This window comes from Lacerta agilis, chromosome 14 (assembly GCF_009819535.1).
Source record: "Lacerta agilis isolate rLacAgi1 chromosome 14, rLacAgi1.pri, whole genome shotgun sequence".
NCBI lineage: Eukaryota > Metazoa > Chordata > Lepidosauria > Squamata > Lacertidae > Lacerta > Lacerta agilis.
This window is the reverse complement of record NC_046325.1, coordinates 40,238,907-40,257,728: the sequence shown is the minus strand read 5'-3', so window position 1 is coordinate 40,257,728 and position 18,822 is coordinate 40,238,907. Positions and strand designations below refer to the sequence as shown.

Genomic DNA, 18,822 nt, shown 5'->3' with positions numbered 1-18,822 from the left:
TGCTTCAGGTTAAGAACATTTTCAGTTTAAGAACGGACCTCCAGAACGAATTAAGTTCTTAACCTAGGTACCACTGTATTTAATTCTATCCCACTTTTTCCCCTAAGAGGAGCTCAAGTTGGGGTTGTTGTTGTTGTTCAGTCGTTCAGTCGTGTCCGACTCTTCGTGACCCCATGGACCAGAGCACGCCAGGCACGCCTATCCTTCACTGCCTCTCGTAGTTTGGCCAAACTCATGTTAGTAGCTTCAAGAACACTGTCCAACCACCTCATCCTCTGTCGCCCCCTTCTCCTTGTGCCCTCCATCTTTCCCAACATCAGGGTCTTTTCTAGGGAGTCTTCTCTTCTCATGAGGTGGCCAAAGTACTGGAGCCTCAACTTCAGGATCTGTCCTTCTAGTGAGCACTCAGGGCTGATTTCTTTGAGAATGGATAGGTTTGATCTTCTTGCAGTCCATGGGACTCTCAAGAGTCTCCTCCAGCACCATAATTTGGGGTAATAATTTAAAAACAAGTAAACATGTTGGGCAGTGTGTATGGAGGTCCTGGGCTGCCCAGGCGACAAGACCCCGCCTCTCGGCCTCGCTGATGTGGTCCAAAGGAAAGCATGTTTGGCTTCAACTTGTCTGCAGGAGTTGCCAGAAGGAAGTGTACAAGGAGCCACCCAAGCATTTTAGAGACTCCACTCCAGATTTGTACAGGGTTCACTCCTTAGCCTTTTCTTCTCCCGAGGGTACCTCGCAAAGGCAGTGGAGGTTTAGGATCAGTTTTTTTCCTTCTCTTATATGGGCTACCTTCTAAGGTTGGCAAGCCCCATCTGCCCCTCACTTCCCTGTACAGCACGTGCAGAAACTGCCTCGTAGACCCTTGGATCCACTATCGATCTCGTCTGCTCAATCTGCTGGAGCCTGTCTTCATATCCAAGGGAAATGTGTGTATATGTTCTATTAAAATATACAGATAATTACAATAAACAACATCATTGTGTCAGCCCTTTCCTCACAGTCACTTTTCAACAGCGTTGTTGGGATAAGAAAGTCTTCATTAGCCAGTGGAAGGACAACAAGGAGAGAGCAAGTCTAAGTTCTGTACGGAGGGAGTTTCAAAGTCTAGGAGCAGTCACCAAACTACAACAAACAGTTTCCAATATCCCTATTCCCTGTTCTGTCCAGACAAGACAAAGGTGCTCTTGGTTGGACAGTCAGAAGTTTCAGTTTGTTCACCTTCCTCTAGTCCACTACTGATGACAGATTCTGCTTCAGAACTGAGACAAGCTTCCTTGGATTTAGGTGGAAAGGAGAAACAGAGCCGGATGTCTTCATCATACTGATGAGAACCAAGCCCCAGAATTCTCTCCCAGGAAGGAATGTAGACACAGTAATATAGTCTGGCTGTTAGCGTTGGGCTTTCAGGGTCCTTGATGTAATTCAGGAACCAGAGGGGAATTTCCAGGATGCGTTCCAGGGTGGGATCAACAGTTGGTCAGTGCTGTTGGTTTTTGGAACTGCATCTGCAAAGAGAAAAGGTGAGATACTCTATGAGCTCCACAAAAGATAATGGGGTTCATTTGACACCCAAAGAAATCAGCAATTGCGTATGTGCACTTTAGATTTCGGTGAAATGTTATAAAGCCATATAAAAGTAGTGTATCTACGGAATCTTTTAAAGAGCTGATTAATCACCTTTCCTGTGGCTAGTTAACTAAGGCTGGGTTGCTGTTTGCACATAAACTCCACAATAGCACCACTCCCCTGATTTAAACAACAACAGCCTTAGTATCTGAAGAAGCTTATACCCTGAACAAACTTAGTTGGTCTCTAAGGGTGGCGCTGTGGTCTAAACCACAGAGCCTAGGGCTTGCCGACCAGAAGGTTGGCGGTTCGAATCCCCGTGCCGGGGTGAGCTCCCATTGCTCGGTCCCTGCTCCTGCCAACCTAGCAGTTCAAAAGCACGTCAAAAGTGCAAGTAGATAAATAGGTACCGCTCCGGCGGGAAGGTAAACGGCGTTTCTGTGTGCTGCTCTGGTTCGCCCGAAGCAGCTTAGTCATGCTAACGGTCAGGGGTCCCTTTACCTTTTTTTAAGGTGCTACAGGACAATTATTTGTTTATTTGTTTGTTTGTTTCAACATCCTTAGTGGTGAGTGACGGCACTGTTGTCCAGATAAAGATGCTGGGAACTGTAGCCCAATAGCATGTGGAGATATCTGTTGTCTACCTCTGGCTCATACAATGTTGGAGGAGGGCATGCCTGGCTGGCTGCAATCCTAAATAGGAACACTCTTGTTAGGGAGAGCGCAACATTCTGTTGCAAGACCTCTTTGCCTTTATGTAAGTTATAGTCGTAGCTTGGATCTCAAATACCTTGACTCCCAAACAAATAGGCTCCCGAATGATTGAAACCCGGAAGTGAGTGTTTCGGTTTTTAAATGATATTCAGAAGCTGAAACGTCCGGCGTGGCTTCCGATTGGCTGCAGGAAGTTCCTGCAGCCAATCGGAAGCCGCACTTTGGTTTCCGAACGTTTTGGAAGTCGAACGAACTTTCGGAACGGATTCCGTTCGACTTCCAAGGTACGACTGTATTTTGGAGCTGTTTCAGTTCCACATTTCACTACAGTGGACGCAAATGTGATCCGTGTGGGAGGCATGTTCGCAACCCACAGCGCCACGTCTGCGCCCGCGCGGGTTGCGATTTGGCGCTTCTGCGCATGCATGAGCGCCGAAACCTGGAAGTAACCTGTTCCAGTACTTCCAGGTTCGGTGCGGTGCGCAACCCAAAAACACACAACCTGAAGCCCCAAAAACACTCAACCTGAAGCAGCGGTAACCTGAGATATGACTGTACTTGGTCTCTTTTGTTTTGGTTGGGGAGATCATAATGACTGCAGCTCCCTCCAGTGGCTTTGGTAGGTTACTGCCCTGTACTGATTCTGGGGCAATTTTCTAAAAGGGCCTTTCTATGTGTTCTTCAGCGTTCCTTAGACAAAGACGGATGGGGAAAGGTGTGCAGAGAGACTGCAATAAAGTTTGCTGCTTTCATCTCTGAGTGCCTGAGGCTGTATTTGCGTGACATTGGTCTCATCCAAAAAGCAATAGCTCTTTGTAGGTTGATTGTGCATTACAACGCAGTGTGGCCATTTGAAAACAGATGAAAACAGACCTAGTCGGTCTCAGCAATGGGTGTGTATCTACACTTGCCATATGGGCGTAGGCAGGGGGGCAGCTGTCCCCCTATAAATCAAACAAATAAATAAACTAATTGGCCAATTGCGTCAGTTCTGCCCCCCTAAAATAAATCCTGGCTACGCCCATCACCTGCCCAATGACATTCTGGGTCGGTGTGTTCCAATAGCATAATCACGGCTTCCTGCTTCATTTACCTGAGGCATGTGCAAAGGGGAGAAGGCATGAATTACCGAAGCAAGGGGAAGGTTTTCCAATAAATATCAAGTAAGCTCACCCATCCCTGTGGGCAGCAGGCTCTAGAATCAAGCTATACAGATTCTAGGTCAGGATAGTCAAACTCGGCCCTCCAGATGTTTTGGGCACTACAACTCCCATCATCCCTGACCACTGGTCCTGTTAGCTAGGGATGATGGGAGTTGTAGTCCCAAAACATCTGGAGGGCCAAGTTTGCCTATGCCTGTTCTAGGTTGAGGATCAGCACTAACAATTCTGGATTAAGGAAAATGACATTTTTGGTATGTGCTACGTGGGTGGTGCTGTGGGTTAAACCACAGAGCCTAGGGCTTGTCAATCAGAAGGTCGGCGGTTCGAATCCCCGTGACGGGGTGAGCTCCCATCGCTCGGTCCCTGCTTCTGCCCACCTAGCAGTTTGAAAGCACGGCAAAGTACAAGTAGATAAATAGGCACCGCTCCAGCGGGAAGGTAAACGGCGTTTCCGTGCGCTGATCTGGTTCGCCAGAAGCGGCTTAGTCATGCTGGCCACATGACCTGGAAGCTGTCAGCGGACAAACGCTGGCTCCCTCGGCCAGTAAAGCGAGATGAGCGCCGCAACCCCAGAGTCGTCCGTGACTGGACTTAATGGTCAGGGGTCCCTTTACCTTTACAAATGGGCTTGTGTGTGTACGTCACCTTGTAATGATGAAGCTGCGAAGCTCATTCTGGCAGCTCCCACATGTTCCCTTGCAGGTCTCCATCTGTGCCCCCCTTCCCTGATTTACCAGACCTGCATCAGTTGCTGGTCCCTGAGGATGAGAAGTGAGAACCTTTGCAAGAGAGCTGGCTGTACTCACCTGTGCCGTTGTGTCAACCGAGTCCAGAGAGACCTGGAAACTCTTGCTTCTGTCTTGGCATTCTGAGAAGGAAAGGGCCACAGAACAGCCAAAATGAATGACTGGCCTTAACAGAGAGCCTGTTTTCTCCATTGCAAAGCCTTCCTTGAGGGCATACCCTATCCTTCCCTGACTGCAGTTCTTTTCATTGAAGCAGAGTATTAAGAGTCCTGTGCGCTTCACAGAACAAGCTTGTGACCAAAGGGAAGGGAGGGCTGCTGCTGAGAGCAGCAATGGGATGGGGGGAGGGAAAAGCTACATACAAACCAAGACACACACACACACACACACACACACACACACACACCCCTGGTCTACACAGCCCTTGCAGCAGTGCCTTCCTCCTTGCTCTTTGCAAAGAAAGACATTTGCTTTCCTGGAAGCTATGAAAACTCCTGGGTTGGCCCTGGTCAGCCCTGTGCACAGATTGGCCCTTGACCCTGCCACTCAGTTGCTCCATAAAGTCACACACAGAGAGATAGAGAAGGAGGAGGAGGAGGAGAAGGAGTTTGGATTTGATATCCCGCTTTATCACTACCTGAAGGAGTCTCAAAGCGGCTAACAATCTCCTTTCCCTTCCTCCCCCACAACAAACACTCTGTGAGGTGAGTGGGGCTGAGAGACTTCAGAGAAGTGTGACTAGCCCAAGGTCACCCAGCAGCTGCATGTGGAGGAGCGGAGACGCGAACCCGGTTCCCCAGATTACGAGTCTACCACTCCACCACTTACACCACACTGATAGAGAGTTTGTGGAATGGCTGTAGTCTGCCTGGACATCAGGAACCCTTCCATAATATGGCGGGGAGTGGGTGCCTGCTTGTGGTTCCTCCACTAGAGACAGACGTGTTCTGCACATTCACGGCCTTGTTTTATCCCAGTGCCGATATGTGGCACTGTTAAGAGGTCCCAAGTCTAAGCTTTGAAGAGCGATCCCTGGCCCATGGTGTTTGGCAACACACAGGCTACCTAATGTATGACATGAAAAGCCCTTACCTTCATAGGCAGCGCCTTCATTCACGATGCTCAGGCCTCCTGGGGGCCTCCATTCTTCCTCATCGTCCTCATACCAGGCCTCAGCATCATCGGAGAAGCTGCAGGAACAACAACCAATAGCTCATTACTAGGACCTGAAGGCAGACAGAAGGATGGCAGCTTTCAACATGCGCCAGGTACATTTTGCACCTGGCTATCGGCTAAACCACTGAGCCTCTTGGGCTTCAAATCAGAAGGTCGGCGGTTCGAATCCCTGCGACGGGGTGAGCTCTCGTTGCTCGGTCCCAGCTCCTGCCAACCTAGCAGTTCGGAAGCACATCAAAGTGCAAGCAGATAAATAGGTACCGCTCCGGTGGGAAGGTAAACGGCGTTTCCGTGCGCTGCTCTGGTTGAGATGAGTGCCACAACCCCAGAGTCGTCCGTGACTGGACCTAACGGCCAGGGGTCCCTTTACCTTTTATTGGCCATTTGAAACCAAGTGAAGATGCCTGAGTGCCACGATGCCACCTGACATCTCCACCATCTGGAGGTGCGTGCATGGGGATCCTTGGGTCTCAACTGTTTTCACACACTAGCATCACATCCTGCGGAATTCTATCCGTTATATTTTATCTGCACACTCACAGTTTCAAAGCACATTGCAGCGGATGGCACCGTGGCACCGGGCGACTGGCCTGTCAAATTTGCCCTGTGAGTTCGAACCTGATCTGGCTCGTGGAACCAAACAGATCCCCTACTCGTTGCTATAAAAGATCCCAGGAAATCGCTAACTCAAGTCCCAAATGTTGGCATTGCGGTCAGGAAAAAGGATTTTATTTCCACATGTGGTGGGAATGCAGTCTGGTTAAGGAATATTGGCAAAAGATTACAAAGGTAATTTCTGGATTATTTCAAATAAATATAGAAGTGAATAGGGATTTACTATTTTCGGGAATACTGGGAAATAACAAAGTAAAAAGTAATATGCAAGAGCTGTATAAGATTATGATTCTAGCCGGAATGGCAGTTATTGCACTGGGATGGAAAGAAAAGGCTAAATGGGAAATGGGAAAATGGAATGATTATGTTTTTGAATACGTACAATCTGAAATATTTGCACAGATAGCGGCAGAGGATAGTTGGGAAAATAAATGCCAAAGAATTACAAATAAATGGGCAATTTATAGGAATTGGATAGAAAGGGGTGAAGCCAACCCAAACATACAAGCTCGAATGAACAGACTGTGTACATGGATAAAGATCTGAAGAACGAAGGTCTGTCCAGAGGGGAGGGTGGGAGGGGAGGGGGAGGGAAAAAAAAAGGTCTATTGGAGATGCTTGAGAGTGCTACCTTGTTTAGTGGCTGTTTTAAATGACGCATTCGAAATGTATTAATTGTATTCTGAACTCGCTAACTCATGAGGTCAGGCTCCCAGCCAAGAAGGTCCAGAAATTTAGGTTATTATCCTCCAGCCTGCATCTTACCCATGCGCTTCTTGTGCTTCTTACCTAGAATGAGATTTCCTCTGTCTGGCTCTGAAGAGGAATATCGCCAGGACGGTGCTGATCACAATGAGGACAGCTAGCCCAACCCCAAAGCCAACATCGCTCTTTTGGATCCGTGATTGGCAGCGATCATCCATGTACCAAAAGGACTCCACATCATTGCACCTATGGGAGAGATGTGCAAGTGGTTTTAGGGGAGAGCATTCCCCCTTCCCAGCGGGTGGCGCTGTGGGTTAAACAACAGAGCCTAGGGCTTGCCGATCAGAAGGTCGGCGGTTCGAATCCCCACGACGGGGTGAGCTCCCGTTGCTCGGTCCCTGCTCCTGCCCACCTAGCAGTTCGAAAGCACGTCAAAGTGCAAGTAGATAAATAGGGACCGCTCCGGTGGGAAGGTAAACGGCATTTCCGTGCGATGCTCTGGTTCGCCAGAAGCGGCTTTGTCATGCTGGCCACATGACCCGGAAGCTGTCTGCGAACAAATGCCGGCCTATAGAGTGAGATGAGCGCCGCAACCCCAGAGTCGTCCGCGTCTGGACCTAGTGGTCAGGGGTCCCTTTACCTTCCCCCTTCCCAAGACCTTGCTGGGCACCCCTCATGCACCCACCGGTTTATTTGCACCCCTTCTTGTAGAGGGGAAGAAGAGGAACAGGCCTCTTTCAGACTGCCACAGTTTTCGGCTGGGATTCTATCACGTACCGGCACAAATTCAGGTTTGCAATGGGATGCCCGGATCCAGGGATATTTCTGCTACCCCCCTCCTCTGTCCACTTACTTGCAGTAAGGGCCTCTTTCAGATATGCGACACATGCCATTGTTGCAGTTCATGGTGTTTTTGGTGCTCCTGGTGCAGTCGGAGATGCAGCGCAGCGTGCCTGTTGAGTTATCGGGGTAATAGTAGTCTGCATATCTGGGATCGATGTCTTTTCTGCAAGCGGCTGGGAAGGAGAAAGGAGAAGAGACTGCTACTGCCACAAAAATGCCAGGACCTTCATGAATCCCTTACGGCCATCGCGGCTTCTCACTTTTGTCACGCAGAGCCCCAGATTCCCAGATGCAAGACTTTCCCTTCTCCCCTCAAAGAAACCTCAAATCTTTCCCCACCTTTTCATCCATTGCAGCGGCCACGCACCCCCCCCCCCCACTTGAGCCAAGCAGGGCTGCACTGCGCCCCCCCCAATAAACCCAGCTCCACTTGCTCACCCAGCTGCCTGCCACCTCTTGTTCCCCTCCCCTCCCCTTGGCCAGGGCTGTCTGGGACCAAAGTCGCACTCAGGGCAGCGGAGGCATCTCAGTGGGTACCGCCGAGGGGGGGGGTTCCAGGGAAGCAGCGACTACGACAGTGGTTCCCAACCTTTTTTTTTGGCCACGCCCCACCTAAGCATCTCTAAAAGCCTGATACCACCCCCACCTCTCGGTGACATATACTCAGGGGCGTAGCTAGCCGCCGGGCTGCTGGGGGCGGCAAGCCCAGCGGCACCCGTGGGGGCGGGGCGTCGCTCCGTGCGCATGACGCCATGACGCATGCGCACGGAACAACGCCTCCGCGCGGGCCAGTTGGCCCGCCCCTCTCCCGCTGCGCTCCGTGAGCGGAGCCGTTCTGGGGACAGGAGAGGGGTTGGGCCAGCTGGCCTGCCCCTGTCCTTTCCCCCGGCCGGGCTCCGCTCCCTGAGCCCAGCGGGCAGGGAGCGGAGCGGCGTCGCGTGGGAGTGGTGGGAGGGGCCGCCGCTTGTCACCCCACTTGCCGCCGTTTGTTCCGTCGCCCCGGGAGCAGCATCGCTGCTGCTCCCAGGGCGACGGAGCGAGCGGCGGTGCGTGGGGGTGACATGCGGTGGCCCCTCCCACCACTCCACACGCACCACCGGTCACCCTGGGAGATGCAGCGCTGCGTGGGAGTGGTGGGAGGGGCCGCCGCTTGTCACCCCCACCTGCCGCTGCTCACCCTATCACTGGGGGCGTACCGCCCCCACCGCCCCTCCCCAGCGACGCCCCTGCATATACTGTAATTCTTATTATTCTTATTATTCAAAAAGCGAATTTCTATTCACGTGGAGGAAGCCTAGAAGGCCATTAACTTGGTCTAAACCAGGTATGTCCAACAGGTAGATCGTGATCTACTGGTAGATCACTGGACATCTGTGGTAGATCACTGGTGGATCACTGGCTCCCCACAAAGAAGCTCAGCAACTTTGGCTCCCCTAAAAAAAGCTCTACATCTTTGCCCTGAATCCCCCAAAACAGGGCTCTCCTTCCTAAAAAAAGCTCAACTTTGACCTGAACCCCCAAAATGTGGGTGGCTTTCCTTCCTAAAAATAGCTCAAGAACCTCGACCTGAAGCCCCCAAAAGGGGGTAGATCACAGCCAGTTTTTTAACTCTGTGAGTAGATCGCAGTCTTTTGGAAGTTGGCCACCCCTGGTCTAAACAAACTTCCAAATTGCCCCCCTTAAAAATCAAATCGCCCCCCCCACCCGTGGGGCTCGTGCCCCACATTGGAAACCACGGGACTACGACCAGAAGGGGTGTGCAGTGGGGGCAGGCCGCCCCGGGTGTCATCGCTGAGGGGGGGGGTGACATTTGGCGCGCCGCCTGCCCACAACTCCCAAGCCTACCCTGAGCCTTCGGGGGGGGGAAGGGGGGGTGCTGTGCCGCTTTGCTAGCAGCCTTCCCCCCTCCCCCCTTTCATTTTGACAACTCGGGGGAGGCTTGGGAGTCGCGGGCAGGTGGCACAACATTGCCCCCCCCCCCCTGGGCTGCTGGAGGAGGCAGGCAGGCAGGCAGGCAGGCAGGGAGAAGACGGGAAGGAGGGAAACAAGCGGAGGGGGGGAGTGAAGGAGAGAAGCAAAAGCTCCTTCAACTCAGGACCCAAACCCTGGGACGCACAAGAGGAGAGGTGGGGTGTGAGAACAAAGTGAGGGAGGGTTTTTTTTTAAGTGCTTGTGCTCACAACGTTAAGTGAATAAACCAGAAAACAACACTTGCAGCTGTTAAGTATCTTATTTCCCCTTCTTTTAATAATTTCAATGTGGGGCGGTGTATGTGTGTGTGTGAAAAAAAAAAGTTTCCGCACCGGGTACCACCTCACCTTGCTACGCCACTGAACTACAGCCTCTGCTGCACTGGGGGCACCTGTGGGGGAGGGGCGCCTGGTTTGTGCCCCCTCAAAAAATTGCGCCCGGGGCAATAGCTCCCTCTGGAACCCTTCATGCTACTTCTCCCTCTCCCCCCCCCCCCGGGCCAATTCATTGCTCTCTCTCCATCTCCTGGCCAGGGAAAAGAGAGAAGCAACAACCTGCTTGGGGTTCTCACTTGAGTGCTTTTATGAGCTGCTCCAGCAACATCACGCACAATGCTCTGTGTGCCCCGACCTCTTATGTCCCTGCCCAGTTTCTTTGTATTATTACTGCCTCGCCTTTCGCCGCCAGTTTCGTTTGGGAACCCGAAGTGTCACTAGGCCGCCGCCGCCACCCGTCTGTGGTGGTGGGCGCTTCCTCTTTGCCTCATGCTCGGAGAGGGAGATGCAGGGAGATGTGATCCTGCGGCTTGGCTCTCTCTTTATTGCCTAAAATGAACCAGACTAGATTCCTAGAGAGGAAGCCCCCTTTGTGCCTGGCTTCTCACTTGGACCGGGGGGGGGGGGAAGGCATGGATTTCTCTCATGAGCTGAATTGGGGGGTGTAACGGATCTGCCCTTGGGGGGGGGGTATGGTCAGGAGCCCCAGCGTGTTAGGAGTTAACATACACTCTATGTGACTGGCGGCTCGCTCGCAGGAGGCGGGACTTTTCGCCCTTGAAAAGGGGGGAATGGCAGTTGGTGAGGAGAGGGGTTAGAGAGAGAAAAGGAGAGGTTAGGCTTTGGGGAATGGGAGGAAAGGTCATTACCATTGCTAAAGGGATGCAGGAAATATTATAACTAAGCTGAATTACATGAGAAGAAGATTTGTACCAGTAATAACCCGAGACATCCATGTTTTCAAGTTACCTAATAAAGTTAAATGTGCTTAAACGTTCGCTGACTGTGGCAGTGGATCAGTACCTGAAGAGGTGTGACTAAGAGGAACGAACAAAGCTTTCCTGTGGAAGAGGAAACTGTTTGCTTATTCTCCTGTCATACAGAGGGCTGGACAGTGAAGCCAAGTGTGCCACGTATTTGTCTAAAGGGAAGGCAAACTGCAGTAGTTGGGAATCCTGGTAGGGAGATCCCTTAGGTGGCAAAAGGTTTTCAAACGTAGAGCCCTGAGGTACCCCAGAGACAACTCCCATATGAACACCGAAGGGTTCATCCTAGTTGTCAGTGAAACCTAGGGAGAGTCACTGTTGGGGAAGTATTGAAGGGGAGGGAATAGGATCCCTCACAGGGGGCGCCTTCTGAAATCTGTTGAGCCCCCCCTCCTATTTTGTGCATTTGGGTGAAGGGGAGTCCCAGGGGGTGCCTGGGGTGGGGTTGGGTGTTTGCGCAGGTGATCTGAACTCAAAAGTTTATATGGCTGTTCAAAGTTAACACGCATCCAAAACACAGCGGTACCTCGGTTAAGAACAGCCCTGTTTACGAACTATTCGGTTTAGGAACTCCGCAAAACCGGAGGTAGTGCCCCGGTTTGAGAACTTTACCTTGGTCTAAGAACGGAATCCGAATGGCGGAAGGGCGCTGGCGGCGGGAGGCCTCATTAGGGAAAGCGCGCTTCGGTTTAAGAACTGTTTCGGTTTAAGAACGGACTTCTAGAACGGGTTAAGTTCATGAACAGAGGTACTACTGTACTCATAAATGCACTATAGCGTCACAAAGTCTCCACACACACACATTTATATAGTTAGTTGTATTTATCGATCTGGGTTTTCTTTTTCCCTCAGGCTTCCCTAAATGCAATACATAAATTCAAAGATTTCTGAGCTTAAAATTACTGCAGTTTTGTATGTTTCCTCTCATAACTTTTTGTATTTGACTAGGGACGGATCTACACTTGTGGTTTATAACTTTTTATCTGAAGAAGTGTGCATGCACACGAAAGCTCATACCAAGAACAAACTTAGTTGGTCTCTAAGGTGCTACTGGAAAGAATTTTTTATTTTGTTTTTTTAATTTAAAAAATGCATTATTAAAAAGTGACACCAGAGGGCGTTGCAGAGCACCGGCAATGGAAAACTGCACTGAGCGTTATATAATGTTATATTTTATAACGTTTAACAGATCAGTGTGGATCTAGTGATACTGATGCGGAATAGAATGTCCCTGTTTTCATCTGAGGAATGTTGGAGGGCATCTCTTCCAAACTATCCTACTATTAAGGGAAGAAAGGAGGCCTGGCCGTGCCAACTTGCTAACACCGCGATGCAGCCAGAGCAGGCAGGCAGCTCTGTTTGGGCTTAGAACAGGGGTCAGCAAACTTTTTCAGCAGGGGGCCGGTCCACGGTCCCTCAGACCTTGTGGGGGGCCGGACTATATTTTGAAGGGGAAAAAATGAACTAATTCCTATGCCTCACAAATAACCCAGAGATGCATTTTAAATAAAAGGACACATTCTACTCATGTAAAAACACGCTGATTCCCAGACCGTCCACGGGCCGCATTTAGAAGGCGATTGGGCCGCATCCAGCCCCCGGGCCTTAGTTTGGGGACCCCTGGCTTAGAATGAGCAAGCATCATGCATGCAGGACCAATTCCAGGCAGCTCACTGTTTTTGCTCTCAATGGACAGGCTGCGGGTGCATAAATAATCCCTCTGTTCCTCCCTATTTCTGGGACTCACCTTCAGCTGAAAAATTTGCGCTTGCGCCCAGAATAGGGTCAGGTGGAGCTGAAAAGCAAAATGCTGGAAAAAAGAAAGAGATGGTTACATTGCATGGTTTTACTTATTTCCTTTCTTATATATATATATATTTTCTGCACCTCTTCAAAATGCTCTGACCGTCTCTCTAAAGGAAATAATTCTATTATTTTAATAATAGATTAACAGAATTAAACTGTACAATTTTATACTGGAAAAGTGTGGAGAGGTATATGCTGTAATGTAATCTTGAACACAGGCCAGTTTCAAACAAAAGGAAAGAAAAGGGGGGGGGGAGCCAGATTCTATAAAAGCTTTTGGAAAGGAGTTTTATAAAAAAAACACAATGATAATAATTGCGGGCTATTAGCAAGTTGATCACCACTTCTATGTCAAATTCTTCAAGCAATATATTTTAAAAATTGGGCAAAATCCATACAGAACCTCCTGTATCAATAGTTCTGCATCTTTCCTGCTTGAAAATACCCTGTTTGGATATTTTATTCTAAATCTATGTCACTTATGCTTGACAATAACTGCTAAATCATATCCACACTTTTAATTTTTTTAAAAAATAATAATGTGATTTTTGAATGATCAAAACATAATTTGAAATATTTATACCGCTAATCCATTACTTTTACACAAACGTGTTAAACACAGGATCTGACGTAAGTAGTGAATCACATTACATTCAAACCTCGGTTTCTGAACGCCTCCATTATCGTATGTTTTGGTTCCTGAACGCCAAAAACCTGGAAGTAAATGCTCCAGTTTTCGAATGATTTTTGGAAGCCGAACGTGCTACGCGGCTTCCATTTTGAGTTTCCCTATTGTATTGATGCTTCTACTTTCAGTTTTCGGTTGTTGAATGTTTCGGAAGTCAAACTTTTATGTATTCTTTGAGAAGTATCTGTGACGTCTGTTATGTCCACCTATTACTTAATACAAACGGTCTTCTGGAACTCGATTACATTCGAGGTTTGACTGTACTGTTTGTGGTTGCTATTTGCCCCTGAGGAGGTTTAAATGGGATGGGGGGGGGGGAATTATGGGCTGGCATTTTGATGCCAAAGATGTGTGCATGCATTAAAAGCCCCGTCTCACAATAAACGCCTGTATGGAATATCATGGACTCCATTTAGCATCTCACAAAGGACATTGTGCCCCTATTTTCCAGGAACAGTTCCATATTTACAGAAGCCATCCTGGTTTCTGATTTGATCCCAGAATGTCCCGCTTTTCCTTAGGATGTCCCTATTTTCATCAGATAAATGTCGGAGGGTATGGAGTTATCTGACCCCTGAGCTGAGGAGATAAGTAGCTATACAACCTTTAGGAGACATCTGAAGGCAGCCCTGGGTAGGGAAGTTTTTAAATGTTATATTATGTCTTATACATGATGGAAGCCACCCAGAGTGGCTCGGTCAACCCAGTCAGGTTGTGCCGGATTTACGTATAAGCTAAACAAGCTATAGCTTAGGGCCCCACTCTCTTGGGCCACCCCAAATAATTTCACTATTAATATACTTCTTGTATTTCAGTTCAACAATTACTTTGATAAAATACATATTTTGTTATGTGCAAATGGCTTTAGAGACCTATTAGGTCCATAAATAACCGTATAGCAAATATTCAACATAAAAAACAGCGACAAATTGTTGTTGACATAGGACAGCTGGGCATATAAAGGGCCCCATTACCTTCAGGAGCTTAGGGCCTCATCAAAATTCAGCCCCGTGGGTGGGGAATAATAATAATAATAATAATAATAATAATAATAATAATAATAATGGAATAAAGGTAAAGGTACCCCTGACCATTAGGTCCAGTCGCGTCCAACTCTGGGGTTGCGGCGCTCATCTTGTGTTACTGGCTGAGGGAGCCGGCGTACAGCTTCCGGGTCATGTGGCCAGCATGACTAACCCGCTTCCGGCGAACCAGAGCAGCGCATGGAAACGCCGTTTACCTTCCCGCCGGAGCGGTTCCTATTTATCTACTTGCACTCTGACGTGCTTTCGAACTGCTAGGTTGGCAGCAGCTGGGACTGAACAACGGGAGCTCACCCCGTTGTGAGGATTTGAACCGCCGACCTTCCGATCGGCAAGCCCTAGGCTCAGTGGTTTAGACCACAGCGCCACCCGCGTCCCAATAATGGAATAGGACGTCCCTATTTTCATCATAGAAATGTTGGAGGATATATGGAGGAAGCTCTTGTTAGAAATAGATAGATGGAGTTGGAGGAAATCAGGCACACACATCTTGGCTCCCCGAAGCATTTGATGAAGTTGAAGTTAGTCCATAACAGCTTATTATGCCATAATGACATCCTTCAAGGTGCCTCAACCCTTTTTGTTGTTTTTTCTGCAAGAGATCAACCTGACTCCTTCTCTAGATATGGGCTCCTATTTAGTGCAGGGACTCCCAGCAATGGAACCTTTTGTGTATCCTTCTCTAGCCAGGAGGACACAATAATATTGAAATATCATCTCGAACTGGAAGACTGTTGCCCAGAGCTTACATGAGTTCCCCGTTTTGCATTCCTCCTGAGTGGTGTTGATGGTAGTCAGCTGTTTCTGCACGGCCTCGGTCAAGTCCTGGACAGTTTTGTCAATGATGTTCACATTGTTGTTTATTACAGCTTTGAAGATGACTTCGTGGTCCACGATGATGCTTCCTTTCCTAACACAGTGGTGAAGAAAGGGCAATATCTCAGCTGCTGAACCAACATTTTGTTGTTAAAAAGAGCATGGCAGGCCGATAACCGACAGTAGAAGAATGGCAGGTGAAAATGATGGACTATATGGAGCTCGCAGAACTGACCGGGAAACTCCGAGACCACAGGGATGACGCAGTGGAGAAAGAATGGAAGAAATTTAAAGAATATTTAAAAATTTATGCTATGATTAATTTTTTAAAAAGAGAGCAGGCAGATTAGATAGGCTACAGATTTGAAATTAATATAAGGTATTAAAATAGATAGAAGTTGTGATAAGGTAAATAGATTAGGCTAGTAAATAGATTAGTTAATAAAGATGAATTTAAAATGTTAAGAACTTACTAAGGATGATATTCAGTGAACGCAGAAGGGGTGGATGTGAGGAAGTCAACAAACGATGTTATGGAAATTTTGATGTTTTGGTATTATCTTTGTATTTTCTTTTGCGTTTTTGTATTGTGTTTTTGTATTTTTTGTTATTGTTTGTATGTTGTGTTTTTTTTCCTTTCATATAAAATCAAATAAAATTTATTAAAAATAAATAAATAAAAAGAGCCCGGCAGGGGAGCATGTTGACAAGGGGAAACCCAAAACTGAAAATGCACTTACGTCCCTATGAATGTGCAAGATCAGTGCTATGGGGGCAGCCTAAATCTTGTTTTATCAGTATGGCTGTATGCACACCATATACATTTTAAAGGACATGTTTTCCTCCAAAGAATACTCAGAGCTGTAGTTTGTGAAGGGTGCTGGGAATTGCAGATCTCTGACAGATGCACTCCAGTCCCCGTGATTATTTGCAGAATGCAATGTGCTTCCAATGTATGGCGCATAAGCCGAATGCACAACAACAATGGGATATCAGCTCCGCCCAACGCATGATGGAGAACAGCAACAACCGGGAAAAGATAGACGTAACATTTTACAAGGACAGGAAGAAACACCACGGACAGAATAATTGCCACACACAGGAAGAACAGGGATATCGTTTGAGTGCCTCATTTGTAGTTTTATAAATCATTTAATGTGTCAACACGAATAGAAGTTATTAATACAGTGGTGCCCCGCTAGACGAAAATAATTTGTTCTGCGAAAATTTTTGTCTAGCAGGTTTTTCGTCTAGCGAAGCGGCAATGACAGCCGCGCTTTCGCTAGACGGGGGGAAAAAAAGACGGAAAATTTTCGTCTTGCGAAGCAGCCCCATTGACTTTTTCGTCTTGCGGGGCAGCTTCTGCTAGACGAATGCCGTTCGTCTAGCGAGTTTTTCGTCTAGCAAGGCATTCGTCTAGCGGGGCACCACTGTATTGCAGTTGTCATATAAGGGATTATGATGATGACCGGAATGTAATTGAAATTAATAAGATTTTGTAATGCAGAAATAACGAAATCATCACACAGGGCCGTCTCATCCATAGGGGCTGGTGGCGCAGCGCACAAGGGCGCTGGGCCCCCCAGGGGCGCCCCCGCGAGCCCGCCGGCATACCGGGCTCCCCCTCCCCAACCCGCCCCCACCCCCACGGACCTTATCTAAATTATATAATTTGGTATTTGAACGATTGGTATTAGTAATTGTGTTATAAATTGTATTTATAATACAATTATACATGACAAAGCTATCTTTAGCCATCTCACCCCTTGCCTTTCCCTGTAAGACCAAATTGCAGTCGTTAACAGTCTTTCCACACCTATCAGCTGATCACCCATTCCCACCACCCTTCTGAGTAATAATACCCCTCCCCACTCCCTCACTATATTTTAAGGTGTCTGGTGACTTCCGTTTTAGTGTATCTGAAGAAGTGTGCATGCACACGAAAGCTCATAACAAGAACAAACTTAGTTGGTCTCTAAGGTGCTACTGGAAGGAATTTTTTTTTCATTTTGTTTTCTATTATAAATTGGTATTGTTATAATGAGGCTATTATTGGATTGTAATTGAAAACTAATAAAAATTATTAACAGCAATAACAACAACAACGCACGAACTGTCTCTGCTTGTGGAAACATTCTTGATTTGGAATCTAGACTGGGCTGTTTTCAAAAAATGGGCTTCTCTTCCATCAATAGATGAACATTAACCTTAGTCATCCAGATAACAGGAGTACAGACAGGAGCAGCCTAAGATCTCCTAGGGAGAGATTTGGTGCCTAGGAATGATATGGAACAAGGGGGACTCTGGGGAACAACAACCTCTTGGGTTTCCTTTGAGGAGTGAGGGACCTGGCAAGCTGACAACAGGAAGCCAGGAGGACTCATTCACTGGCTTCACCATAGCGAAATCTGAAACATGAATAGGCCACTGGGCAATGTGGCCAGAGGTATAGCAAGGGGGGCAGGGGGGCGGTCTGCCCTGCGTTCCATAATGGAGGGGGTGACAAATTATCAAGGAACACTTTTTTGACATTTTTTTTTTAAATGCCTGCTCCGAAGGTCTTATCATACTATACTAGGGATTATATAGCTATTTATGAAATTTCATGCATATCGGTTAATATCTTGACCCTCCTCCACCAAAATAGCTGTTCACTTGGCTGTTTTCCTATGTCATGAAGGCTGAAATTTCAGTTCAGAGAACACTTACTGTCCCCAACCCTAACCCTGTGGAAAGCCATCTAATTAGACTTTAATTTGATTTTGAGATGTTTTTAGGAGGTAATTTAATTATTGTTTGATTTTATACCAATGTTATGTATCTGATGTTAGCCACCCTGAGCCCGACTTTGGCTGGGGAGGGTGGTATATAAATAAAAGTTTTTAAAATTATTATTACTTGTTATTATTCCTTTGTAAGAAAATATGAAATAGCGTAAAACCATTTTTGCGGGGGGGGGATCAATGGGGGGGGTTGACAAGAAATTTTCCGCACCGGGTACCACCTGACCTTCCCATGCCTGGGGGGGGGGGGTTGACAAGAATTTTTTTGTCCCCAGGTACCAATTTACCTTGCTACGCCCCTGAATATGGCATCTCAAAGTGGTCTCTGCTTCAGGTACTTACCGCAGCCTTAAGATCACCACACTTTCGTATCCAGAGACGTCCTTATAAACATGGTCCATCTAAATGGTGGAGAAGAAAAATACGGAATGTCTTAATAATCCAGGCTGGAGTCATTTAGAGAGGGAAGGTAAACAGAATGAAAGAGAACTCTATAACCAACAGAGCAGGGTGTTGAAGGATGAGCCAGCAGCTCAATGTTACCTGCGTCTTAAATTCCTCTTCCAAGTTCTTATACGCTTCTGAGTCTTGGTTCTCGAGCTCTGGCTCGAACTCCCTGTTGGTGATTTTCACCTGGACTTCAACTGTCACGGGCACGCTTTCTAAAATGGAGGGAGATTAACCATCAGGGGATGGGAACATGTCACCTCTGAGAAACTGCTGGGGGCGTTTTAGTTAAGGGGAAAACCCCCCACCCCACCCCACTAAGAAGGACGTGAATAAGGAAAAAACCTTATAAAATGTATGATGTGGAGAAACAGAAGTTTTTCTTCCTGTCTCCTAATACTAGAACTTAACATAGGTTGCAATGGGGCAGTGCAAATGTCTAAATGGTGTTGTAAGAATTTAAGGTATTTTATTTA

The 18,822-nt window shown here is 47.7% G+C and overlaps 1 protein-coding gene across 1 annotated transcript in view; it reads right to left on the bottom strand.

Moving 5' to 3' along the window:
* Positions 1-1,426: 1,426 nt before the first annotated feature.
* The window catches only part of LOC117057971 (mucin-3B-like), a 37,511-nt gene continuing 20,115 nt past the window's right edge, over positions 1,427-18,822 (bottom strand). The window contains exons 9-17 of the mRNA XM_033168812.1: positions 18,443-18,561; positions 18,242-18,300; positions 15,050-15,210; positions 12,511-12,573; positions 7,542-7,704; positions 6,773-6,934; positions 5,285-5,382; positions 4,253-4,314; positions 1,427-1,508 (exon numbers count right to left, since the gene is read on the bottom strand). Coding sequence (XP_033024703.1) covers positions 1,470-1,508; positions 4,253-4,314; positions 5,285-5,382; positions 6,773-6,934; positions 7,542-7,704; positions 12,511-12,573; positions 15,050-15,210; positions 18,242-18,300; positions 18,443-18,561 — 926 coding nt within the window. The 3' untranslated portion in view covers positions 1,427-1,469. The remainder of the gene's footprint in view (positions 1,509-4,252; positions 4,315-5,284; positions 5,383-6,772; positions 6,935-7,541; positions 7,705-12,510; positions 12,574-15,049; positions 15,211-18,241; positions 18,301-18,442; positions 18,562-18,822) is intronic.